General features: G+C 38.4%; 1 protein-coding gene across 3 annotated transcripts in view; it reads right to left on the bottom strand.

Moving 5' to 3' along the window:
* Positions 1-27,362, bottom strand: part of PPP3CA (protein phosphatase 3 catalytic subunit alpha) — a 207,016-nt gene that overhangs the window by 56,544 nt on the left and 123,110 nt on the right. For all 3 annotated transcript variants that reach the window (XM_063310446.1, XM_063310447.1, XM_063310448.1), the window contains exons 4-6: positions 10,188-10,299; positions 8,109-8,254; positions 3,962-4,101 (exon numbers count right to left, since the gene is read on the bottom strand). In XM_063310446.1, coding sequence (XP_063166516.1) covers positions 3,962-4,101; positions 8,109-8,254; positions 10,188-10,299 — 398 coding nt within the window. The remainder of the gene's footprint in view (positions 1-3,961; positions 4,102-8,108; positions 8,255-10,187; positions 10,300-27,362) is intronic.

Genomic DNA, 27,362 nt, shown 5'->3' with positions numbered 1-27,362 from the left:
AATCTACCCCTCAATACAGGCATTTTACTGAAGTAACTATGGTAACTGTCTCCAGTTATATAACCAAGAGAGCTACAGGTAACATGAAACAAAGAGGAAGAATTTATTCATTTATTTATTTCTATAGAAAATGTGTGACAGCCTCTTTCATAGCTCTCGGTGCTTACAAAGATAAAATAAAAATAATACTAAATGTGTTACACAAACAGTAATCTGAAAAGGCTAAGAAATAAAATGTTTCTTAGGGACACTCCTCATTGTAACAAGAAATTACCTTGGAAATTTCTTCCACAATAAAGGCCCCACCAGAGAAAAAAGCAGAATTTGCTTGTGATGTTAGACATATCCATGATGGGACTGCAAAAGGTGCCTTGTTAAAGACCAGAGAGAGCAGAGCAGACTGTACAAGAATAAATGGTCCTATCTTTGGATATGGTTCTACTGATAATTGAAAGAAACTGCATTAATATACTTCCATTATAAAGAGATGGTCCTCTGAAGGAAATTTAACATTTTCAGATATTCAGTATTATAACTTATGAGATATAAGGGGAAATGTTCCTTCTTGAGTTCAACTTTTTAAAACTTGTATATTTTTCCTACTAATTATCTTGTTTTAAGACAAGGCTGTAATATAATTAAAGCACTTTGCCAGAATCAAATCTGCTCATCTGGGCTGGTCATTAAGGGAGGGCCTGTCCTGTTGTGGGTCTCCTTTCCACAAAAAATACACCTTATCAGGACTTTTGGAGGAAGAAATGGCAGACTGAAGACATTCTGTGAAAAGTGGAGCCAACGGTTGTGGTGAAGAACGAAGAGCAAGTGAGTACACTGGCTTTTCAACCTGCTCTGGACAAGGAGCGGTCTTGAGATCACCCAAAAGTGCTCCAAACACTGCTTCTCATGATGGACTGCAAGATAGCAGTCCCTGGTCGCTTGAGAGCTCTGAGAGATGAGGGAATAGCCATCTTGCTCAAACTGTGGTTGGCCCCTTTGAAAGTCCTTTTCTAATCACTTTTGGAAATTGTTTGTTAACTGCTTTTCAGCTATTAGAAACCTTTGTATTGACAAGTTTGACAGCACTGGGTGAATTTCCCTTCAATCCTTCATTTTAACTACAAGTATAAGAACTTAAACAAATTTTATTTGGAATAAACAGCAAAAGGGTGATTAAAACTTTGATTTTAAGCAGTTACAAATGAGTAAGGGTCCAGATAAATTTGAAATAAGATTTTGGAATTAATTTTAAAGAATCCTTCCCATGGGAAAATAATTTTGTTTTGAATATTTAAAAAAAAATAATAAGATTTTAAAAATTGGACATCAGAGGGAACTAAAAATTATAATTAAAGAAGAAGAACACATATATTCGACTTACAATTACAGAATGGAGCAAAATATTCTAACATTGGAGATATTGAAGGGTATTTTTGAAAAAAAATGGACTCAGAAGTTAATATTAATAGTGTCAATAGAGACACATGACTCTGTGGAGAGATTGTATATAAAAGATGTTATGTTTTACCTGACAAGATTGAGACTGAAGTTGAAAGTGTATTTACAAATGACAGGCTACAAGGATGACATGGAAAAAGATGTTTCACTGGACATACAAAAGAAATCGGCTGATGTTAATAATTAAAAGGGATATACAAACAATAAACCAAGAGAGTGACCTGGATAATTTTCGTATACTGAATTTACAAAAGTGGCTTGTAAAAGTTTTGAAGAATTTTGTGAGAAGGGACAAAGAAAAAATGAAAAGAAATCAAGTTCTATGGCATTATTTGAATGGACTAAAGATTGTTAGAAGTAAAAGGAAGGAATATAAAGTTGGTTTATTTGAACAAGATTACCATAGATATGTTGTTACTTCTGGTAACTCTTAATGGACTTTTGCTGTCACCAGGACTGAAATGACAATGCTTTAGGGATTTGCTTATAGATATGAGATGAGATATGGGAAGAAGAAATCATTTATTGTATTTTAAGAGGAGGTGATCAGTTATTCAAATTGTTTATGCTTGTGGTGATGAAGGTTGGAAATTAGTTCTTTATATATTTTTCTTTTTCTTTTTAAAAATAATTTTAATATATATGTATGTATGTATGTATGCATATATAGTTAGATACACACACACACACACACACAAACACACACACATACTGCACTATAAAGAGAATGCTAGAAGTGGTTTTATTTACCACTGTTTATACTACTTGCGAGATACTTTGGGAGGAATCTTAAGCATAGAAATAATTGCAATAAGGCAAGTAATAAAAAAGTTAATATATTGATATATAAGCTTGAAGTAGAAATGTGAGAGACACAGAAGCTCTTTGGGACTGTTACCGGCAGTGTGGACTTTATGCAGAACAAGAGAGAGGTTCAAACCGAGGTTCCAGACTTCTGCCAGATGAAACCTCAACATATTACTAGACTGCTGCTAAACTAGAAGTTTCAGTACCACCACTTACAAAACACAGAAATCTCAAAAATCTCACCCCCATATGTTATGAAATCCTCTCATATTTAGGCCAGAGTTAGCCATCCTACATGTACTGAATGTGGAATTGCACATGCTGCTTTTGTTTGAACAAACAATATTCTCTCCTAGACCCAGGCTCAGGAGAAATAGAAACAGCAGCATTAATGTGATTAAGTAACTTATTTTAATTTTGAAACAATCTTCCAATTTTTAAAATAATTATGTAGTTAAAGAGGGGTATGAATATTTATTTGAATGTGTGTGTTTTTATTTATTTATTTTAAGGAAAACAAAATGTTTAAGCATTGTTGGGGATGAATGGTGTGCAAGATAGTTTAATGAACTGGAACTGTGCTTGCCACCAGCACACTGATGATTGACAGAAGCCAAGCTTCAACTGCAATGACTCCTGTCAAAAATCCTGGAAACATAGTTCCAAGGCAGCACACGACTGGCGCAACTTGCTATGGAATCACAGAGTCTGAAAGAGGTATTTAGGCCATTGGTTCCAACCCTCTGCTCAGTGTAGGAATCCAAATTAAAGCATCCCCAACAGTTGGCTATCTTCCTTCTGCTTGAACAGATCCAGTGAAAGGATGATTACTGTTTCTCTTAGTAACCAGTTCCACTGTAAAAATGCTTCTACTGACAGGTTGCTTTGAATGCTCAGAAGAGTTCAGAAGCAATCCTCTCTTTCTCTTTCTCTGGAGGAGCCCAGTATGTACCAGCAGCTTTGAAGCTTTTTGAAGACAAGATGTTGCTGGAGCTCAGTTAAAACCAGATGTCAATTATGACAAACTTGCTTCCTAAGAAAGTTATTTCAGGTGGCAAAATGTGTGCCTAATGCGGTTCCACATTTGGAAGCAAAGTTTATAACAACTGAAACAAGGGAATGACTATGTGCACACAGATATTGGCTGAAAGCTCACTTTCAGCCCAATGTCTTGTACCTCTTATACATTCAGATAAATCCTATTCTTCTTGGAAGCTCCACATAAATGATAAATAACTTATATTGGGGTTTTCCAATGAGATGCTAATGCACCTGGGACAAGACAAAGAAATGGTAACTCTTAAACGAAGAATTCTTGACATTGTAATTCTTGACAGAATTACAAACAGAATACACAAAGATCTCACTTAGAGCTCAGTTAGGGTGCAGCAGGTTTATTTTTAAACCAGCATTATATCTGGTCCAATTTACAAATAGGGATTTTGCAAGATTCACATTAGATTCTGCTGTAATACAATTTGTTGTTCCATAATTCTTTTTTGCTGAAATTTTCATACGTTAGTCAATATGTAAGGGGAAATAGAATTTTATTAGATATGCATCTTTTAAAAAGTCCCCTCAGAATGGAATTTTAGACATCAGTTATATTTTTTGCAGAAATTAAGATTTATACATGCTGAAGGAATAATAATGATGGGTTACAAAGCAACAAACATGTTAAATAGGAAATCATTCTCACCTGTAGAAGTATGAACACCCTCTGACTGTGTTGTGAGTGAAATGTTCCTGAGTCTTCTCATTTCCAAAGTCCTCTAGTGGATCTGACCAGAGGATGTCACACATAGGTCCATATGCAGGTGGTTCCTTGAATCGATCTAACTGAGAAAAAGAGAATATAAAGAGAAAGGCTAAGGGCCATGTCTGGATCAGAAGAACCGGAACAACTTTTGACCACAACAGTAGAACCATATTAGCATTTGTGCTGCCATCTTGAATTTATCCACTTCTGTCTCAACTACAATTGAACCTTGAAGCCACAAGAAAGTGGTTATAATAATATAGCTGTACAATATTGTAGTGCTGCATGATAGTGTAAAGTTAATATGTAAATTTTATGGCATTGTATATGTACAGTATCTCACTAAATCTTTGTACCTGATGAAGTCAACACGAGTCCCCAAGGGATTATATACTGCAATGACAAAGATACTGACCTCACAATATTCCCTACATGCAAGATTTTGAAGGAAGCAACAAATCATAAAAAGAAATGTTGTGAATAGTCACACTGGAATTAATATTTAGAGATAAAGCTGTTCCTGACAAAAGGATACGCAACCTTACTACAAGAACAGCATGAACTGACAAAATGTCACAATTATACTATAATCTCAAAAAACATACCCATCACAGTACTCCCTGCAACTGCTGACAGATTAAAATTCAGCCTGTCAGCAAGCAGATAGCAGCATTGGCACACAGCTCCATAGTCACCTAGCCATGCCCTGCTTTATCCCATTAAAAATAATGTTGTTTGGAAAAACCCTTTCGGAACAAGATGTCACATACAATATTAACTGCTCTATGAATTAAAATCCTTTGAATATCTATTCCCAGGATACTGTAATGAACAGACAAACATAACCAGAATTTTCCAAAACTCAAATCGATTCATGCATTTTAAATGCTATTTATTTTTTTTTCTTCAGTTTTTATGCTGCTCAATCAAGGCTCTGAGCAGCTTAGAGCAACCCACAGAATTAAAACCAGTAAGCCATAAAACAGTAATTATTGTAAGATACCAGCAACCTAATTCACAATTATTTGGGGTAGATGATTCCTCATCCATCCCCAAATGCTCTCTTAAAGTGCCATGTCTTTACAGATCTTCCAAATACCAGTAGGGAGGGGCAGAGTGAATATCTGGAGCAAGCTGTTTCACAGGAAAGGGGCCATCAATGAGAAGGCTTGACATTAGAATCTCTGCACTTGACATTCACTTCATGGTGGGACCCTCATCAAGTCTTTCCTCCCAGATCTCACTAGAAAAGACAGTTGGAATCCAGAGAAGGTGGTTTGAGGGTGTAGGACTGTGCCATATAAGGCTTTTACCTGATGAGCTCTCCCAGCAGCTACATGTAGCTATTTAACAGCAGGGTGAAAAAGGCTGACATTGTGCCTGAGGATACAACTCCCCACCCCCTGACTGCCACTAGCCATTCAGATAGGAGTGCCATTCACTCCCAGTCCTTGCAGTTGGTCAGAACGCTACATGATTGATGGGACTGATGCCTGCCAAGACAACCAGCAAGACCAGGAGAACTGCAGTCCCCTTATCCTGCTCCCATCAAAGGCCATGTAAAAGAGCGACCAATGCACTTTCCATCCCATATTTAGGCCTGAATTCTGACTGATACTTAAATCACTTTCACATAAAATGTAACTATCAATTTGTAGAAGCAACTTACATTGCTTATAAACAAGGAACAGTTTTATTCAGACTGAAAAACAAGCACTTATTACTAAAAAAACAAATAAATAAAAGGAGGCCCCTAAACCATATAAATTTTGTGTGAGTTAAACAATGGGAAAAACAAAAGTTAAGTGTTGCTTATTATTGCAGGCAATTTAAGTGAGTTTTAAGGCCAGTCAAGACATAATCACAAAAAAGTGTACTTCTCAATCATTCTGAATAAATCCCCCTCTAGAGCATCTATTGAAACTGTGAACTGTTTCAAGTAAAAAGTCAGAGTGAAAGTTTGTACAGGAATGACAATGTAGAATGCTGAAAAATCAACATTAATCCAGGCTTCTCCATTTATCAGCCATATTGACAAAGAAATGTGGACGATGCATTTCAGATTCATCTTGGGGAATGTGGCACCTCTGCCTCATAACTTGCCTCAACATATGCTTTCTATTCTCTCACTGATCAGGGGGGAAGTATACAGGAAATCAATTGCAACAACTGAATAACTCCCTAGTAAAGGTAAAGGTAAAGGTTTCCCTTGACGTAAAGTCCAGTCGTGTCCGACTCTAGGGGGCGGTGCTCATCTCCGTTTCAAAGCCTTGGAGCCGGCGTTGTCCATAGGACACTTCCGGGTCATGTGGCCAGTATGACTCACGGAACGCCGTTACCTTCCCGCCGAAGCGGTACCAATTAATCTACTCACATTTGCATGTTTTCGAACTGCTTGGTGTGCAGAAGCTGGGACGAGCAACGGGAGCTCACCCCGCCGCGCGGTTTCGAACCGCCGACCTTCCGATCGACAGCTCAGCGGTTTAACCCGCAGCGCCACCGCGTCCCAAATAATAACTCCCTAGGTACATATTAATAATAAAGCTATTTAATTCTATTTAAACCAGAATAACATTTAAACACTGATGACTTGCTATAAATAAAATCAGATCTGCTTGGCTTAAGCAACATAGTGGAGAAATCTTTTGTATAAATAGGACATTCCTTGTTGAATGGGATAGCCCCACAAATTATTCTCAGTTTCCTTTCCATCAATTGAAGCTCATTTGCCCCTGCTGGGGTTGAGGGCAGTTTAATTTTTTATGCACCTTACTTTTGGTTTTAAGTGGACTAACAGACTAGTTAAGGTTCGACACAACCTAAGCAAATAGTTATGTGGCACAACGTCACCTACAAATTTCATTCCCAGCTTTTAGACTATTGGAGATGGAAAAGCATGACTTTGATTCCCCAAATTGTTGTCTGCATGTCTCCACAGTCACAAAGGGCAGAGGCCATCAGATAGCCCCATTTGTTCAGAGTATTTTTGGATCTTGTTATGCCTGTGTGCAGTCTATTCAAAGATTTCCACACTTCCCAACTTTCTCCAGACCCAGGTGCCAGCTCCTCTGCTGGTTCCATCCAGTGTTGGTTCTTTGTAGCTTTCCACCCTACTTTTAAATTCATCGAAATCATTGATTGACCTAACAAAACTGTTCCTGGATTTTAATCTCTGAGGAGCTGGTTGTAGGCCACACAGAGGGTGTTGTTTGGATATTGATGATTTAAGCCTCTCACTATATGCTGCTGCTTCTCTATGGACAGCAGGCAGGGCAATGCCGGTTAAGGGGTAGATCTTATCTAGAGAGGTAGGTTTCAGACATCCGGTAATACTTCTGCTAGTTTCATTTAAAGCAACGTCTACTTTCCCAGCATGTGCTGATTTATACCAAACTGGGCAGGCATATTTGCAGTCCTTTGTGACTGTGGAGACATGCAGACAACAATACATATGTATACTTATCCTTTGTGCCCTGATCAATGCACATTTGAAGACCTCATGACACTGTGACAGAACACAATTAATGTTGCCAGTTTCTGGGCAAGATCTGTTTAACTTTTATATATTTTAACTTTTATATTTCATATTTTAAATTCTATGTTTTACAGTATGCCTCATTTTAATTGTGATGCTTCTGACACGAATAAATAAATAAATCCCCCAAATAACACCTTAAAAATGAAAGTGTTTTCAAAAGAATAGATGATTGCTACATGACAAAAAGGCCACTATCTCTTCGTAAACTCCTGAAAAAAATATTTCTAATAAATCTTTGAACTGTTAAAATACAGTATAAAGTACACTCTTGTTAAATATACTTTATTGATTTCTACTATTTAAGCTGTGATAATACAGTTACTTTGAAAAAAACCTGAAGTTTTAATGCAGAATCTAAAATTACATGGCATCCTTCTTAGCAATCTGTGTCAAATGGACATGCTGAATTAGATCATAATCTAATAGGTCACTGGAAACTTTTTTTTAATGATAAACATTTTTACCCTGATTCAGAACAGGCATCTGTACATTGACAGTAACCCCAGGTGTATACAAGCAGTATTTTAGGTACTTGTTCTCCAAACTTACTTTTCTGATGTCATCTAAAGTATTGATCTCAGGAGACAGGCCACCATGCACACATAGAAACTGTTGGTTCATCAGAGCAGCCAAGGGAAGGCAGTCGAAGGCATCCATGCAGGCGTCATACACACGTTCTGAATACTTTATTTTACCTTTTAGAATGGCATCAGAAAAAGGAAAAGTTAGATAAGGTTGCTATCTATACAAACCAGTAGCAAATATTAACCCATCTCCTTTCCTACTTCTATCACCATCAACACAGCAGTAGGCATGAATGTGCAACATGAATCTATGGATATCAACTATGTTGTGATATTCAGTATTCCCAATGAATAGGTCTTACGACAAAGACTGTCTATAAAAATAAAACGATTGAAAGCTTTTCTGTAAATGCAAAAATTCCTTCCCAGTGGAGATGAATTTTGTATCTTCACTGATCTCCTTCAGATATCATATGGAATATATTCTGTTCATGTGAAACTTTTTGTAGTTCATTTTGATGACTTGATTGGGGTAATTTACTTAACTTTGGCTGAATGTAATTTTAAATCAATTGTAGATTTTATGCTTTTTATATTCAGTAAAGATGCATTTTTATTCTGCTTGCTTATTAACTTTCATACATTTCCAGCTTTTTTATACATTTTGTTGAGTTATCTTGAATGTCATTTTGCAAAAATCCAGTATAATAAATTAAATTTAAAATTATGTAATAATTACTATTAATTTCATACATTGTGAATAACTATTAAAATACATTAAAAGCTCCTATTAAAGATTATTAGTATTTTTTTAGTCAATGCAAAAGTTTTTTTTCCAAAAATTCAATTTCTTTCCATATTCCATTAAGCATTCTCCCACCCCATTTAAGAGTAGGTCGCTCTCCAAATCTGCCCTCTGCATTTTCCTAATTATTTGCACAATCATAACTATAAATAAATTAGAACATACAATTAATCTGAAATGCTAACTTACAACTATGCATAGTAAAGAAGCAATAAATTATGACACAGTCAAGTAAATTAATAGACTCTTCATTCTCTGCTCATAAACTAAATGCCACTGTACACATTTTCATAGGTCACAGCTCCTAGGTCTTACGAAAAAGACTGTCTATAAAAATAAAATGACTGATGCATGACCACAGCAGATTTTGATGCAACCACCAAAGGAGAAAATGATGAGAAGCAAATAGGAAGAAAAGAAGGCACAAAGCTGTAAAAATTAGAGTGGGAAACCAACTCTACACTGTTCCTTTCTTCAATTTTGGAGAAAATGACAATTTAGAGGTAAGGTCAAATGCATCCTTTCAACATTTACTAATTTCCACAACTGCAGTCCTCTCATCTTTTAATAAAGATCAGTGAAGTTGAAATATAATTGCTGTCCCATCTGTAGTAAGAACATTCTACTGAAGATGTATGCAAGCTGCAGTATGAATGCATTCAGTACTATTAGAATTTGACAGCAAATTGGCCCATTTTTGCTGGCATGTTTTTTGTGGTTCTTCTTCCCACTCCCCAAGCAATATGGTGGGAATAGGAGAGGGAAGTCAATGGGAGACAAATCACTCCCATTTTTACCTTAAATATCCCAAAGGAAAATAGCCAGAGATCATTTGGCCAAAGTTTGAACTTTTTGATGCCAAATTTTAGTTTTAGACTGTTTTATGGATGTGTTGGTATAATGGTATAAATGAGAACAATTTGCTTTCAAAGGCACTTCATCCCCATTTGCACTGGATAACCTGAGTAGATACATTCCTGAAGCACCCCTGCTGTCCTGAAACTTTGCATCCAACGTGGAAAACCAGAAACTCACATTGTGCTCAGGAATATAGAGCGATAAATTCTGTTAAAGTAAACCCTTGGAATCTTGATACAATTTCAGGGACTCTAATCACATATGAAGATCAAGACTGAAGTAAATTGTCTTTAGATTACAGCTATCCATGAGCATTTTTGAAAAATCTAAATGCATGTTTTAAAATGGTCTTTAGTTTACTTGTTTTATTCCTGAATGAGATTTTTAACACTCTCTCAAAAAGGAACAGAATCAAAAGAAGGCATTTTGAGTCATACTTACATTCTTGTTTAAATGTGAAATACTCTGTTAAATGTCTACATTCATGATTCCCACGCAGTAAAAACAGTGTTTTGGGATAAAGAATTTTCAAGGCCCACAAATAAAGCACACACTGCAAAGAAAAAAAAAGGTAGAAAGGTGGTCAAGGATGAATATTCAATTCTGCTTTATAAACATACACTATATATATATATATATATATATATATATATATATATATATATATATATATATATATATGAGAAATATTAAATTAATCATGCCTGGTCATATTTAGAGGCTTTTCTAGGTTTTTAGATAATTTGCATGGCACTTGCTTTCTATGTTTCATAGTAAACTTAGTCTTGTTAATACATTTACTAGTGATTGACAAGCCGTAATTCTTTCAGAAATGTTTTTATACTAGGGGAAAAGACCGAACTGCAATATCCATACAAAAAGATCAGTTCAGACAACATTCACCAAAAAAGAAGGGAACAAACACTCTTCTTCATAAGTGTTTTACAAAAGCCTTCTTTGTTTAAGAAAACAATGCAGGAGTGGTTTCCTAACCTTGATATTTGCTACTTTCATGAAAGACAGTGAAGTTGTCTTTATTTGTCATTAGCTTGCATTGCCCTTAGGCAGGTGAGAATTTGGCAAATGACCTCTTTGCTTTGATAAGCCTGTAAGAAAAATCAGTCATACTTTTGGGATTTCCCCCATCTGTTTCAGTTTGTTGTTATTAGAGACGATCTAGATTTTCAGGCTTGTTAAAGATTCACAGCTAGTTCATTTTCGGAGAGATAAACGGAATGGGTATGTGACTTTGGGTAGGTTGGGTCGCATCCACATCCGCTATGGAAATCCTACAATATTAAATGAAACTTAAACAAAGAGAAAAGCTTAAGCAACGAGAAGGGCACATTTCAACCAGAGAAAGAAGAAAAATCACACTTTTGAAATAATTTTCTTCCAAGCAATCCTAAAATGATCTTGTTATTATTTCTTTAGCTACTTGGAAATAAATGTGAACAAATACATCCCACAAGCCCCTTTTCATAGATATGGTGCTTGTTAACACTTCTTTCAACAGTTATACCAAGTTTAGAGACATCTCCACAAATAATGGAAATATCCAGAAATGTAATATTTTATACATTTTTAGAAATACAAAAATGACAACAGGAAAAGTCTGGAATTCTGTGGAACAACTTCCTTATTTTTGAGAAAGGGAGAGCATAATTTTAAAGCAATTAATAACTACCATGCAAAGTTAATAATTAGTACACAAAAGACCTGAAGTTCAGAGAAAGATGTGCATCTAACATGGTGAGAGTGATGGGACATTATAGCACTAACCCCCAGCTGTGGTATATTTGTATATGGAAAAGTAGTCTTAAAGGCATTCCTCGAAGAAGAAAATTGACTTGGGAAAACTGCCAGCAAAACCAGAAGACAAAATCATTTAAAAAGATCCAATAAGATTGAGAGACAAGCTAGCTAAGGATTATTAGATAACCATAAGCCCAGTGAAGTCAAGTTACATCAAGGTATGCTTAATTTAGTGCTGCAAGCTAATCAGTGGTAAAAGTTGCTGTATAACCCAAAGAATTTCATAAGAATTCTTCTGAAGTATTGATAATCAGGTAAAGGAAGCTACTTGTGAATAAGCATGCTCATTTCTGTACCTAATACATTCTATTTAGCCCTATATTTTTTTACTCAGGTCAAAGGTAAGAGACTATATGCAGGTTGTACAACAAGATATTTGTAGAGGAAAAAAAAAATCAAGGAGTGCATAAATACAAAGTACAGTACTAAGTGGCTAAGGATACTGCTTTGGAAGGGAAGGGGAGGGGAGGAATGGAAAACTTGGAGGAAATATGCAATTAAATGCAATGGAGGACCATGGAAGAAGGTAGGCTGGCAAATAACACATTCATACAAGGAAGACACGACTTGGCATCTTTTTTTTTTTTTTTTTGCCAGTCCACTTGTTAGGAAAGTAAAAGAATGAGAAATGATTGAAACTTCTCCTTCCCAATTCAGCTGAATCCTCCTGATTTATTTATTTATTTATTAAATGTAAACAGCACCATATATTGACCATATATATGATCAGATCACACCCTGGTGGCCCTGAGATTCTCTTATGTTGCCCCACTCCACAGGGAGGCAGGTCCCATTCGATTGGTCCACCCCTGGCGACTGATGGACCCCAAGGGGTTTCGGGGGGGGGGCTGGGATCTGCTGGATGGTCCAGCGAAGGCCCTGGCTGCTGCCTGGAATAGGGAAGTGGCTGGGGCCTTGGACAGGATCGCGCCTGTGCAACCTCTCTTGCCCCATCCAACCCAATACTCCCCGTGGTTTACAGAGTTGCGGGTTTTGAAGAGGGTCAAGAGATGTCTAGCGTGCCGCTGGAGGAAGACAAAGACCAAATCCAACCGAACACAAGCTAGAGCCGCTATTAAGGCCTACCTTGTGGCAGTAAGAGTGGTGAAATGTCAATATTTTTCTGCTCTTATTGTGTCCGCAGAATGCTGTCTGGTGGCCGTTTAAGATCACTTGTTCCCTTTTGGGGAAGATGGGGCCAGTGACCCATCTACAGGGCTGTGCGGAGTTTTATGTGCATCTGCAGGATAAAATCGCTCAGATCTGTTCTAAGTTGGACTCCAAGCATGAGGCACAGTCTGAGGAGATACTGAGGGAATGTAGTTACCCAGTTATCTGGGAACAGTTTGATCCTGTTGGACCTGAGGAAGTGGACAGGATCCTCTGGACTGTCGATGCCACTACTTGTCATCTAGACCCATGCCCCTCCTGGCTGGTGAAAGCAGCCCAGGAGGTGACATGTATTTGGGCCCAGGCAATGGTTAATACATCCTTGGGAGAGGGAGTGTTCCTGGCTGCCTTTAAGGAAGGGCTGGTGCACCCCATCTCAAGAAACCATCCCTGGGCCCTACTGTGTTGGACAACTTTTGTCCAGTCTCCCACCTCCCTTTTTTGGGGAAGGTGGTTGAGAAAGTGGTGGCATTGCAGCTCCAGAAGGTTCTGGATGAAATGGATTATCTAGACCCTTTTCAGGCCCGGATATGGGACATAAACAGCATTGGTCGCACTTATGGATGATCTCTGGCGGGAGTGGGATGAGGGTACTGCAGGTCCTAACTTAGAGTGAAGTACCACGCTGAGACAATGAGTAGGTCTGTAGTGTTTACTGAAAGCTCAGAAAGTAAGAATCCTGCCAAACTGAAATAGCGTGGGAACCCACACAGATAAATCCAAAACTCAAGGTGGGTCTGCTTTGAGTTTCTTTGAAGGACAGTTCAAAGCCTCTAAACTATACATTTTCCCCCCTGAATAGGGGCCGCCTCCTGCTCACTATCAGTACTCATGACAGTGTATCCATCCTTGCTCTTCTTGACCCCTCAGCAGCTTTCGATACCATCGACTTTGTTATCCTTTTGGGGCGGCTCAGGGAGTTGGAGGTGGGCAGCACTGTGTTGCACTGATTCACCTCCTTCCTCCAGGGCTGGTCCCAATCAGTGTTGATAGGGAATGAGACATCCGACCCTTGGCCCCTCCTTTGTGGGGTGCTGCAGCCATAACTTCGAACTCAGAAGAGAAACAGCCTGTGGAGGCTAAAGGTACTTTCATTCCTTAACAAATTATGGTCACACGGTATAAACTTGATTCTGCATCTCCAAGCTGAAGGGTTATTCTTTTTCTCATTTCTTTTGGTCAGCAGAAGCTGGTCGCTAAAGACTCATGAGCTTTCTTTTATGGAAATCTGTTCCTTTCCCTCTTCACAATGCACTAAACAATCCAGCTGACATCTGGGAAGTTACAGGTCATTTTTCAAAAAGGCACAGATTTGTTTTTCTCTCTTGCTCAGAGGAACTTGAAGCACAATAATTTGCTATTTTCCTGATGGAGGGACAGCAGGGTCATTCGCCATCTACCCAACAAAATGGCCGTCCTCCAGGCAAAGACTCAAAATAATATCTTGAATCTATTTCCTTGTCTAACTTGCCCTTTTTTTCGCATTGTGTTGGCTCCTGTAAAGTTGGCATTCTCAGGAGTGTCTCTTGCTATCTGACAGGAATTTGAACTAATGAGCTGGAGAGGACCTCTTCCTCCAGAAAAAAAAAAAAAGGGAAGGTGGTTCGCTGGCCCCAGAAGTGCACCTCCTCAACCTAGCTGGCTTCTTTCCAGGCAAAATGTGTTGCTTTTCAAAGGCATGGTACTCTGCCCTAAGTACTCTCCCTTTGGGGAAGAGTAATGTGAAGAATTCCCATATTACTTGCCATACTGACTTAGGATAATTGAAATTGTGATCCTATAGTGTTTCAACTCACTGTATTTTAATAACATGACATTCTGGATTTTTTCAGTCATGGCTATAGAAAATGCATTGTTGTTTTTTTCATAAAATGATCACATGGTCTCATTATTAAACTTTTCACTTTAACAAATGTAGAATGCAAATTTATATATAAAGTGCAGTTACACTGAAATATAATAGCGTTACCATGTTTTTGTTTTTCCATCTTAGAGCAAATCCGCAACTCAATGATAGCATTGAGATATCACCTATTCCTTAAGTTTCAACAATAAACTCCTTCCTTCTGGACTAATTTTGGGTGGGAATTATGGGAACTGAAAGCTAGAAGGAATATGTGATGATTGCCTTAATCCAAATAAAACTCTCAGACTCAAAATCACAATTCAGGTTCTGGGTTTATTTAGAAAAGAATGCAAACAGGTAAAAAGCTGAGAATGAGAAAAGCGCGCCTAACCTCAAACTAAATATCATCGTACAAACATCAGCCCACCCCCTCCTTTGCATACAGTACAACCCCACATTCCCAGGTGCTCCTAACGAGCTCTGCTGATCAACGGGGAAAAAGACCTTGACATTTAAGAACTAGCCGAAACACATTCCTCCCTGGCACAGTCCATCACGTCTCATGTACAAGGCTCTCAGCAGCACCCTCCCAGCCAGCACACGTATCAGCACCTTCGCAAGTAAACCGTTACGATGCAGAAACACCGCAACGGTGAACATGACAGAATATTAGGTATTATAAAACTAAGAGAATTAGGGAATCTGTGTTTCTCTCTTGACAAGCATTTTAATCTTGTGTTACTCCTGGCTGTTTGCCATGCAAAGAGCTACAGAATAATTTTGGCTAGTCCACACAGTATTTCTACTGTGTATTGTGCATATCATTGGGGTAATATGGCCACTCCAGTCAACCCTCACTGTGCATGCTTATTGTACCTCAGGAACTCCCTGATAGCTATACTTTGCATGGAACTAGGAAAGGTACAACAGAATGCAATGCCTGTGAACCCAATCCACATATAGTTGGCATTTCTGGATCATCTTACAGATTAGCATCTTGGAGATGCCTAGAGATCCTATTCCATGTATATACTGTATGTATGTATGTATGTATGTTTTAACAGCAATAATTAGAACTAATACAAACTAAAATAGAACAAAGAAACTGAAAAAAAGAGAAATAACAGAAAAAGCTAAAAGTGCAATAAAAAATGACTAGAAGAAAATTAAAAAAAACAAAAGATAGAAAGAAAGATATAAAGGTATAAAGAAGTGGCTTCTGATATTCTTCACAGCAGTTATAAGTACAATTATATTTTAACCTCTCTCTAAAGTTACAACATAACTCTCTTCTATAATCTATCCTGTCTAATCATCAAAACTGTAACTCACAAGTTCATTTTTTTTCATTTTTAGGCAAAAAGTCCATAAAGGCTTTCCAGTCACCAATAAATTTATTGGTGGCTGGAAAGCCTTTATGGACTTTTATTTATTTATTTATCCTTTCTCAGTTTGGCCATCTCAGCAAGTTCTGTCAATTTCACCAACCATTCCTCCATAGTGGGTAATGCAGAATCTTTCCATCTTTGTGCATATAGTAATCTCGCTGCAGTAATCATATATTGAAATAATCTTCCATGGCTTTTTAAAAAACTGTTTAGCCATCAATCCTAAAAGGAAATATTCTGGCTTCAACTGAATATTAATCTTTAAAATTCTCTGTATTTGAATCCATTTTTTAAGCTTTTTTACATTCCCACCAAGCATTATAAAATGTCCCTTCATGTTGTTCATTTTTCTAACATATATTTGAAATGCCTTTATACGTTCTAGATAATTTCTCTGGCATCATGTATCAATGACACATCATTTTATAAAAATTCTCTTTATGATCATAACATAAAGTAAATTTCAACCCTTTCAACCACATATTTTCCCATTGATCCATCTGTATATTATAACAAAAATTCTTAGCCCACTTTAACATCATTCTTTATCCTGTTCTTCCTCTATTTCAAATTTCAATAAAAGTTTGTACATTTCAGCAATTACATGTTCATCACTGGTACACAATTGTACTTCTAATTCTTACTTTCCTCCATACCATAAGTCTTTTTATCCATTTTGAACCTTTCTGATAACTGTTAATGGGAAAACCATTGACAACTATATCCTTCTGCCATTAGTTGCTCTCTTGATTTAATTTAACATTCTCCTTGATGATTTTCCAGTAATTCCTGGTATGTTAACCATTTATCTTTGCCTGCTGTTTCTCTTCTATGGAATGCTTCTTGTGCTGAGATCCACAGAGGTGTTTTCAAGCATAGCCTGGGTTTATTTATTTATTTATTAATCAAATTTATCACTGCCCATCTCCCAAATGGGACTTTGGGTGGTTTACAATAAAGCATAAATAAAAATATAAAACTATAAAACACTATAATACATAATACAATAAATATAATAAAAACCACAATGGCTGAAAGTTCTTTATGATTTGCAGGCAGAGCTGGGTCCTGCTAAGAAACTAACCATCCCCAAGAATGGCTACTCTCCCTCCCACCCCAGGCATAATTACAGAACCAGGTATTTCCTAAAGTCCAGGAGACAGGGAGCCAATCTCACTTCCGGGGCAAGGATATTCCAAAGGGCAGGTGCTATTGCAGAGAAGGCCTGCCTCCTGGACTCTGCCAGATGGAATTCTCTTGCAGACGGGGTCCGTAGCATGCCCTCTCTGCACGACCAGGTGGGACGGGCTGATGTGATGGGGAGGAGACGGTCCCTTAGGTAACCTGGACCCGTGCCATGTAGGGCTTTAAAGGTGATAACCAACACCTTGAATTGGACCCAGAAGCATACTGGCAACCAATTCAGCTCGCAGAGGAAAGGAGTAACGTGTGCTGATCTTGGGAAACCCAAGATCGCCCTCGCAGCTGCATTTTGCACCAGCTGTAGCTTCTGGATACTCTTCAAGGGTAGCCCCATGTACAGCGCATTGCAGTAGTCTATATGGGAGATAACCAGGGCATGAGTGACTGTTTGAAGGGCCTCTCGCTCCAGGAAGGGGTGTAATTGGCGCACAACATGAAGTTGCACAAAGGTCCTCCTAGCCACGGCTGCCACCTACTCTTCGAGCAGGAGCTGTGAGTCCAGGAGCACCCCCAAGTTACGCACCAGGTCTGTCTGGGGCAGTACAACCCCATCCAGAACTAAAGATGACAATTTCCCAGAAATCAAGGAGCCATTAATCCACAGCCACTCCGTCTTCCCCGGGTTCAGCCGCAACCTATTATCCCCCATCCAGGCCCGCACAGCCCCCCCCCCAGTTTATATATATTCCGTATTTTCAAAATCCACATTAATTTTAATTTTATCGTACCATAAGTATCCATGGCATCCAAACCTCATGCTGTGGCTTTCTAACTCTTAAAAATCTCTCGTTTCTCAGCAACATCCATTCTTTCATCCAGACAAAACAACAAGCTGCAAAATAGTTTCAAATCTGGTAAAACCAGTCCTCATATTTCCTTTGCATCTTAACTTTAACTTATGGTTTTTTTCCCTTGCCATACAAATTTAGATATATCTTTTTGCCATTGTTTGAATGGTACATCAGTTGTCAAAATAGGTATTGTCTGAAACAAAAATAACATTCTAGGCAAAATATTCATTTTTATCACAGAAATTCTCCCTAACAGTGACAATTTTAATTCCTCCCATCTTAACAAGTCCTTCCTAATTTCATTCCATTCTTAACATAGTTATTTTGAAATAACATACAATTCATATTTGTCATAATAACAGCCAAGCATTTTACTTTTTTCTCAATCTTAAAACCAGTTTTCTCCATAAGTTCTATTTGATCTTTGATCTGTGTATTTTTAATATTTTTCACAGAAGTTCTCTTTTTGTAGGGAAAGCACCCCATTCCAATCTCCCAGGAGACATCAATTTTCATATGGAAAGTCCAGTAATTTATCCGTAAGGCCTTTATAAAATGTTCTTCGTTTGGGGCATAAATGTAGATTAACTTCCACCCCAACGTATCTGCCATGGTTGTCAGTCAATATAAGATCTGGGTTTATATACAAAATAACTCCATTTCTTTTTTTCATTCCTGCTGAAATAAATTCTTCACCCAAATTTTTGTGACTCAAATATTTTATATCTTTTTTCCTAATATGCGTTTCTTGTAAGCAAATCACATCTTATTTTAACTTTTTCAAACAATGATTTTTTTTCTATTTTGAGGAGCATTTGCTCCATTTATATTCCATGTTAAACATTTATAATCCATAGTTATGCCAAGATTTTAGAAGTCAATACCTGCAGTGCCCAATGTGGTGTCATCTTCAGTGTCTTCTTGTATCTGTTGTGGCATTTGTTTAGTCACATCTGCCATTGTCACTTCCATTTGCATTTCTTCCAATTCTTTAAAATTTCCCCAAAAATCTCGTTTCCACAAAGAATTCAGTCTGAATCTCTGTTTAAAAGTAAAAATTACCCCTTCCAACTTATCCCATCTAAATGGAATACTCTTCTATTTAAGTTTGTCAGAAAAAAATACTCTTTTCTCTTACGTAATATTCTAATTGGAATTTCCTTAAGTATAATTATGTCTGTATTATCAATCCTCAATCTAGTATTAAAATGCTGCCACAAAACTTGATCTCTTGTCTTCTTCCTGACAAAGTGCACAAGGACATCCCTTGGAACATTTCTTAATTTTACATATTGTGCATTAATCCTATAAACCTTATCAATCCCTGTCTCATTGTCATCTTCCACCCAATCCAGAAAATTAGAGACTTAATAATCTTTTCTTGGATATCTTCTCCATGTTCTTCTGGGATTGCTCTAAATATTAAATAAAATTCTTTTTCTCTCAGTTCCAGTAATGCCAAGTTGTCCAACTCTTTCTCCATCTATTTATAACTTCTGCCTTACCTTCCAAAATTTCCACTTTGTCATTAATTTGTTTCAGAGATCCAGCCAATTGTCCTATAGATCCTTCAATTTTCTTAACTTCTTTCATATCCTTTTTTATTCCTGCAAATCCTCCTACCATTTCCTTTTTTAAAGCATCAAACTATTGGTAACCGTTGCAGTTATCTTCTTGCCAATGCTCCTCAAACATTTTCTGCAACAAATCTGGTGAAATGCCCAATCTGTAAGTTGTTCTAAGGAACCTCTCCTTCCTTCTCCTAATTTTGCACCTTTTCTTGTGGTTGCCATTATTATAAAGTGAAAGCATGTCAATTACTAGGGTCAAAGTAAGAAGCAGGCTTCTCCTTTTTTTTCTGTTTTGCTTTTCCATCTTTTATTCTTTAGTTCCAATTAGCTCTCTGTAGTTACAGTCATACAATATGGCTCATATTACCTTTATCTTCTTATTTTATAAAATCCACCAATTATTTACTTTCCTTAATAATAAACAATCAGCATTCCCATGAAGGTCCAGCCTGTTGTCTTAATTAGTAGAATTATTAATTTTACTATTTTGAAAGGCAGTTCCATCAGGAAAAAAAATAATTCTTTTGTTTCTAAAATTACTATCCCCTTTATCTCTTTAAAACTTTCTTGAATCACAATCTTGTTAAGCTTTTTGCTTTTAAATTAGAATCCTTTAAGATAGCATTTTTCCCCCTATTCTTAATTTCAAAAAGAAGGCAACTCACTGAGTGTCTTTCCTGCCATTCAGAATCTCTCTCTTAAGTTTTAAATTGATAATATCCAAAGGTGTTTAAGAAAGTGAGTTTTTTGCTGATCATATGTTCATAAAGGCTACATGGCGGTTTTGGTCGCATTGATATTCCCTTGGCTCCCAAGCTACCCAAGTCATAATTGGCCACAAGAAACTCAATTCCTGTGGGCTCCTCACAAGGAGCAGCTATCCAAAGCACAAGTAGGCAATCCCACGATCCTTCCTCCAGAGAGATTTTCATAGCCAGAACCTGTCTCCAGGCTGCCTATTTCACAGCAATGCTGTACCCTCCGCTCGCATAGCTACTCGCAAGGATGTCTAACCCACCATAGGTCCTCACCCAGAAGCCCCCTAGAGCTCCTATTCCAAATGTGTGTCTTTTGGCAGATAACAGAGAAATCTGTTATCAGGGACAGAATAAATGACAGAATAAATGTAATTTTTTTCCTCTCTCTAACAAATTAGATGATGCATGTTAACCATATGCATTCAGGATATACAATATACTTATAAGAAGAGGAAACTGCAGTGGCATCATTACATAATCAAATGGCTTGAGAGGATACAGCAGCAATCTTCAGCTAATCTGGTTGGGAATTTAAGTGTTTAAACATTGCAGTCGCAACCTGTCTGGACAGCATCAAGTTAGTGATACATTTTCGCTGATAACATCTGCCTGTTTTATTTTACTCTCAAAAAATCACATTAGCACAAGTTTCTTTTACCATATGCTGAACATTCTTCAACTTATTTATTTATTTGTGACATCTGGAAGCTCATTCATCAAGTTTAGGATTAATCACTAAATTAGCAATTCATTAAGATGACGATATGCAAAAAGAAAAAAAAATCCTCATACTTGAAATGGCTTCCATCCTAAGAGATTCAATACCAACTAGACATATAGCTTTTTAAACAGCATATACTAACTTTATTGAACACAAAATTTTTTATATTGAGTTTCATGAAAATCTGATTTTAAATGGCAGCATATACATCAGTTAAATATATAAATAATGCAAACCTCCTGTGGTTTACTCTTTAATCAAATGAATAAGTATTTGGCCAATTCATAACAAACTTGTTCTAAACAGAATATAACAGAATTTGGATTCTGGTTTTATTGAAAATTGATCAAAGGCTCTGTGTATGAAATAATTTTGTCCTAAATGTGTACATCTGCTTTAATAGTCAGATCAAGTTTTATTTAAAGTTGAAAGCTAGAACCAATTCTTGAACATGTAGATCAACATTTACTACAATATCTCCAAAACCCGAGCATTGCCTGATTAGCAAATGCCAAACAGGCAATTGCTAATCCCAAATATGTGGTATTGTTCAGGCAATTATCTGATTGCTATTTAGAACAAAATTTAGATACGCTGCACAAACCTCTCTGTACTCCCTACATAGAATAACTGTTTTCAGATGATTGTATGGAGAAAAATCCATATCCTCTATATGCTTTGATCTGTCTGAAATATGGGTGGCCTGCACGTTGCTCTGGATGGAATAAAACTGTTCAGATATGTCATTCTGTGTTAGTTCCTTGTTTCGTGCAATTAACATTAAGCCATGTTATCTTTCAAATTCCTTGCCTTTGCCAATGCAGTAGGAGAAATGGCACATCCCTCTTGCTGAAGAAGCTGCCTGGACAAGCAGTGAAATGTTTCTACCAAAAAGAAAGAAATCCAGTTGCCATGACTCAACCTACAGACAATTCCACCTGGATGACTCAGAATCTTCATCCATTCATCGACATCCCTCTTGCTATTGATTTAGAAGGTAACTTAGATGGTGTTCTAGAGCTCAGCAGCAAGCATAAGGAGCACATGGCACAATGTAAGCCATTCCGGATTTAACTGCTGGGTTGGAGAAAGACGACTGGAAATAGATCAGGACGAATGTACAAGGGACTATGCCAAACAGGTGCTTCTCCTGCTGCTGACTGATCAAATATCTGAATACCTGTCTACCTGATTGCCAGCAAGGCAACTCACAATCCCATTTACTTTTAGTTCCCCCCTCCCCAGTTTGGTTCAGAGTAGTGGGATAGGTGATGACTTTAGTAAGAGAGGGGAATTCCCTCACTCTTTCCATTTCCTTGCTTTTCAAAGTGTCCCCCTTTTAGTTTAAACAACCTCTTCCCCTGAATAAGTCAACTTAGCTTGTTTGGGGGAATTCCTTCTTCCCATTAGTTTGTGTGTATGTATCAGCACAGATCTTCAGCAAAGGATCATTACCTTGTCGTGGTGCTGGAGCTTCAGCACCTCAATGATGCCATGAGCTAAACCGTGAAGGGCCACCCAAGATGGGAAGGTCATGACAGAGAGGTCAGACTAAATGCAATCCCTGGGGAAGGTAATGGCAACCCACCCCAGTATTCTTGCCGTGAAAACTAAATGGATCAGTACAACCAGAGATATGTCGGTATACCATCGGAAGATGAGGCCCCCAGGTCGGAAGATGGTCAAAATGCTACTGGGGAGGAACAGAGGATGAGTTCAACTAGCCCCAGAAGTGATGACGCAGTTAGCTCAAAGCCGAAAGGATGGCTAGCAGCCGACGGTGCTGGTGGTGAACGGTGAATCCGATGTTCTAAGGATCAACACACCACTGGAACCTGGAATGTAAGATCTATGAGCCAGGGCAAATTGGATGTGGTTATTGGGGAGATGTCAAGATTAAAGATCGACATTTTGGGTGTCAGTGAACTGAAATGGACTGGAATGGGCCACTTCACATCAAATGACCACCAGATCTACTACTGTGGACAAGAGGACCACAGAAGAAATGGAGTAGCCTTCATAATTAATAGTAAAGTGGCTAAAGCAGTGCTTGGATACAATCCAAAAAACAACAGAATGATCTCAATTCGAATTCAGGGCAAGCCATCTAACATCACAGTGATCCAAATATACGCCCCAACCACAGATGCTTATCATGAGTACTGATGGCGAACAGGAGAGGGCCTCTATCCAGGGTGGAAAACACATGCGTAGTAATGAGGAATTAAGCAGCCATTCAAAGAGACACAGATCAGACCCACCTTAACTTTTGGGGTTTATCTGTCTGGGTTTTTCCCACGCTTCTTCAGTTTGTTAGGATTCTGTTTTATGTAGCAGTAATAAACACTAGAGACCTACTCCTCACCTCAGTGTGATTTCTGACTGTTAGGACAATGCTGAAGAAGTTGAAGTAGAGCAGTTCTATGAGGATCTGCAGCACCTACTGGACAACACACCTAAAAGAGATGTTATTTTCATCACGGGAGACTGGAATGCTAAGGTGGGCAGTCAAATGACACCTGGAATTACAGGTAACCATGGCCTGGGAGAACAAAACGAAGCAGGACATAGGCTGATAGAATTTTGCCAAGACAACTCACTCTGCATAACAAACACTCTTCCAACAACCTAAGAGATGGCTTTATACATGGACTTCCCCAGATGGACAACACCGAAATCAGATTGATTACATCCTTTGCAGCCAAAGGTGGCGGACATATATACAGTCGGTAAAAACAAGACCTGGAGCTGACTGTAGTTCAGATCACGAACTTCTTCTTGCACAATTTAGGATCAGACTAAAGAGATTAGGGAAGACCCACAGATCAGCTAGATATGAGCTTACTAATATTCCTAAGGAATATGCAGTGGAGGTGAAGAATCGATTTAAGGGACTGGACTTAGTAGATAGGGTCCCGGAAGAACTATGGACAGAAGTTCACAACATTGTTCAGGAGGCGGCAACAAAATACATCCCAAAGAAAGAGAAAACCAAGAAGGCAAAATGGCTGTCTGCTGAGACACTAGAAGTAGCCCAAGAAAGAAGGAAAGCAAAAGGCAACAGTGATAGGGGGAGATTTGCCTAATTAAATGCAAAATTCCAGAGGTTAGCCAGAAGAGATAAGGAATTATTTTTAAACGAACAATGCGTGGAAGTGGAAGAAGACAATAGAATAGGAAGGACAAGAGACCTCTCCCAGAAAATTAGAAACACTGGAGGCAAATAACAGGCCAAAATGGGTATGATCAAAAACAAAGATGGCAAGGACCTAACAGAAGAAGAAGAGATCAAGAAAAGGTGGCAAGAATATACAGAAGACCTGTATAGGAAGGATAACAGTATCGGGGATAGCTTTGATGGTGTGGTCAGTGAGCTAGAGCCAGACATCCTGAAGAGTGAGGTTGAATGGGCCTTAAGAAGCATTGCTAATAACAAGGCAGCAGGAGACGATGGCATCCCAGCTGTACTGTTCAAAATCTTGCAAGATGATGCTGTCAAGGTGATGCATGCTATATGCCAGCAAATTTGGAAAACACAAGAATGGCCATCAGACTGGAAAAAATCAACTTATATCCCCATACCAAAAAAGGGAAACACTAAAGAATGTTCAAACTATCGAACAGTGGCACTCATTTCACATGCCACTAAGGTAATGCTCAAGATCCTGCAAGGTAGACTTCAGGAATTCATGGAACGAGAATTGCCAGATGTACAAGCTGGCTTTAGAAAAGGCAGAGCAACTAGGGACCAAATTGCCAATATCTGCTGGATAATGGAAAAAGCCAGGGAGTTTCAGAAAAACATCTATTTCTGTTTTATTGACTATTCTAAAGCCTTTGACTGTGTGGACCATAACAAATTGTGGCAAGTTCTTAGTGGTATGGGGATACCAAGTCATCTTGTATGCCTCCTGAAGAATCTGTATAACAACCAAGTAGCAACAGTAAGAACAGACCACGGAACAACGGACTGGTTTAAGATTGGGAAAGGAGTACGGCAGGGCTGTATACTCTCACCCTACCTATTCAACTTGTACGCAGAACACATCATGCGACATGCTGGGCTTGAGGAATCCAAGGCTGGAGTTAAAATCTCTGGAAGAAACATTAACAATCTCAGATATGCAGATGATACCACTTTGATGGCTGAAAGCAAAGAGGAACTGAGGAGTCTTATGATGAAGGTGAAAGAAGAAAGTGCAAAAGCTGGCTTGCAGCTAAACCTCAAAAAAACCAAGATTATGGCAACCAGCTTGATTGATAACTGGCAAATAGAGGGAGAAAATGTAGAAGCAGTGAAAGACTTTGTATTCCTAGGTGCAAAGATTACTGCAGATGCTGACTGCAGTCAGGAAATCAGAAGACGCTTAATCCCTGGGAGAAGAGCAATGACAAATCTCAATAACATAGTTAAGAGCAGAGACATCACACTGACAACAAAGGTCCGCATAGTTAAAGCAATGGCGTTCCCCATAGTAACATATGGCTGCGAGAGCTGGACCATAGGGAAGGCTGAGAGAAGGAAGATCGATGCTTTTGAACTGTGGTGTTGGAGGAAAATTCTGAGAGTGCCTTGGACTGCAAGAAGATCAAACCAGTCCATCCTCCAGGAAATAAAGCCAGACTGCTCACCTGAGGGAATATTAAAGGCAAAACTGAAATACTTTGGCCACATAATGAGAAGACAGGACATCCTGGAGAAGACGATGATGCTAGGGAGAGTGGAAGGCAAAAGGAAGAGGGGCCGACCAAGGGCAAGGTGGATGGATGATATTCTAGAGGTGACGGACTCGTCCCTGGGGGTGTTGACGACCGACAGGAAGCTCTGGCGTGGGCTGGTCCATGAAGTCACAAAGACTCGGAAGCGACTAAATGAATAAACAACAACATCAGCACAGATAGCATTGCTGCTTGCTACACACACGCACGCGCACACACACAAACAAAATACATAGAAACCAGCCGTTCTTTTTCTGCTTTAAGATGCTTGTCTTTAAGGATTCTCCCCATACTCCTTGGTTTAGGGCAATCTGAATATGTGCCTCTCCTCTTTCCATCCCTGAGCACCCATTAAGTGAGCATCACACTGCAAGAAACTCCACATGAACTTACCAAGTCCCCATACCATCTGCAGTGGGATTCCTCCACCATTCTTTCCATGCCTACCCATTACGACCCAACTACCTTCATGCACAGCTAATGATGATTCTGTTGGGTCCCAGTTGTCTGACCGTGCCATGTCACAGTCTTATGGCCATACGTAGTCATAATATGTTCATGTTGAGATGATGTTCTGTCAGCAGCAGACCACATAGTTCAGACAGAAGGGGAAGACAACTTTTTCTGATCCCACTTACCATGTCACTGATTGCCTGAATGCCTGAAAATTAAGTATTACTGTGGGCAGGATGTTGGACTAGATGACCTCTAAGTTTCCTTGCAACTCAAAATTCTATGATATTTTCAATTCTTCATTATGTTGCAAGAATATGTACAGTATGTATGCTCAGACTGGTAGATTTAACTTGCTTGTAGTTTTCCTTTAGAGCTTAAAGCAGTGGTTCTTCTACTGTTTGACCCAATTACCTCTCTTCCCAGTCTCAAATGTCATTACCCCACCACCACAAAACTGACTGATGTTTTACACAAGTGTCTTAGCAGTGGCAGTCCCAAATTGGATCAACTCACAAACAAGCTATTACAAATTGCTCCATTACCCACAGTTTAAAAACCACTGGCTTGAAGTGTTGAAAAAGAGTTGTTTCAGGTAAAGAGAATGTGTATAGTACAATTTATATTAGGAATGGCAGCTAGGTTGGGAAGTTTTTTTTAAAGGTCTTTCCTTCCTTTCTCTTCCCTTCCCTTCCCACTGCAATTTTTTTTTCTTTTGGTAGACAGTCAATACCCAAAAGAACTGGGGGAGATTTTTTTAAAAAAAATACTGGGATGGGTGTTTTAAGAATCTGACTCTTTCCAGTGATCACTAGATGGCAACGAGTTTTTTAGGTATCTCTGCCGCCATCTAATGGTCTCTCCTAACTTCTACAGCTTCAAATCCTGTTGTTTGCTGTGTCTGGAATTTCTGCATCTGTTCCATATTCCAGTTTGACAAAACCTGGAGCAGGCAAAGGTACATATCAAACTCAATCCAAAAACCAGACAGCCAGGAATGGAGTGACATAATCTATGGAACACATTTTTTTTTTTCATCTGTACACAGAGCAAACAATTTACAGTTATTTCAGGTTTCTTTTGAAAACTGGAGGAGGCACTCATATCTGAATTCGCTGTCCAGTTTCAATTGTTACTTCAAAACTATTCCAATTCTTCACCACCCAACCAGCAGGAAGCAT

Source organism: Candoia aspera, chromosome 8, assembly GCF_035149785.1.
Source record: "Candoia aspera isolate rCanAsp1 chromosome 8, rCanAsp1.hap2, whole genome shotgun sequence".
NCBI lineage: Eukaryota > Metazoa > Chordata > Lepidosauria > Squamata > Boidae > Candoia > Candoia aspera.
The sequence above is the reverse complement of the archived record's forward strand: the minus strand, read 5'-3'. Positions and strand labels throughout refer to the sequence as shown.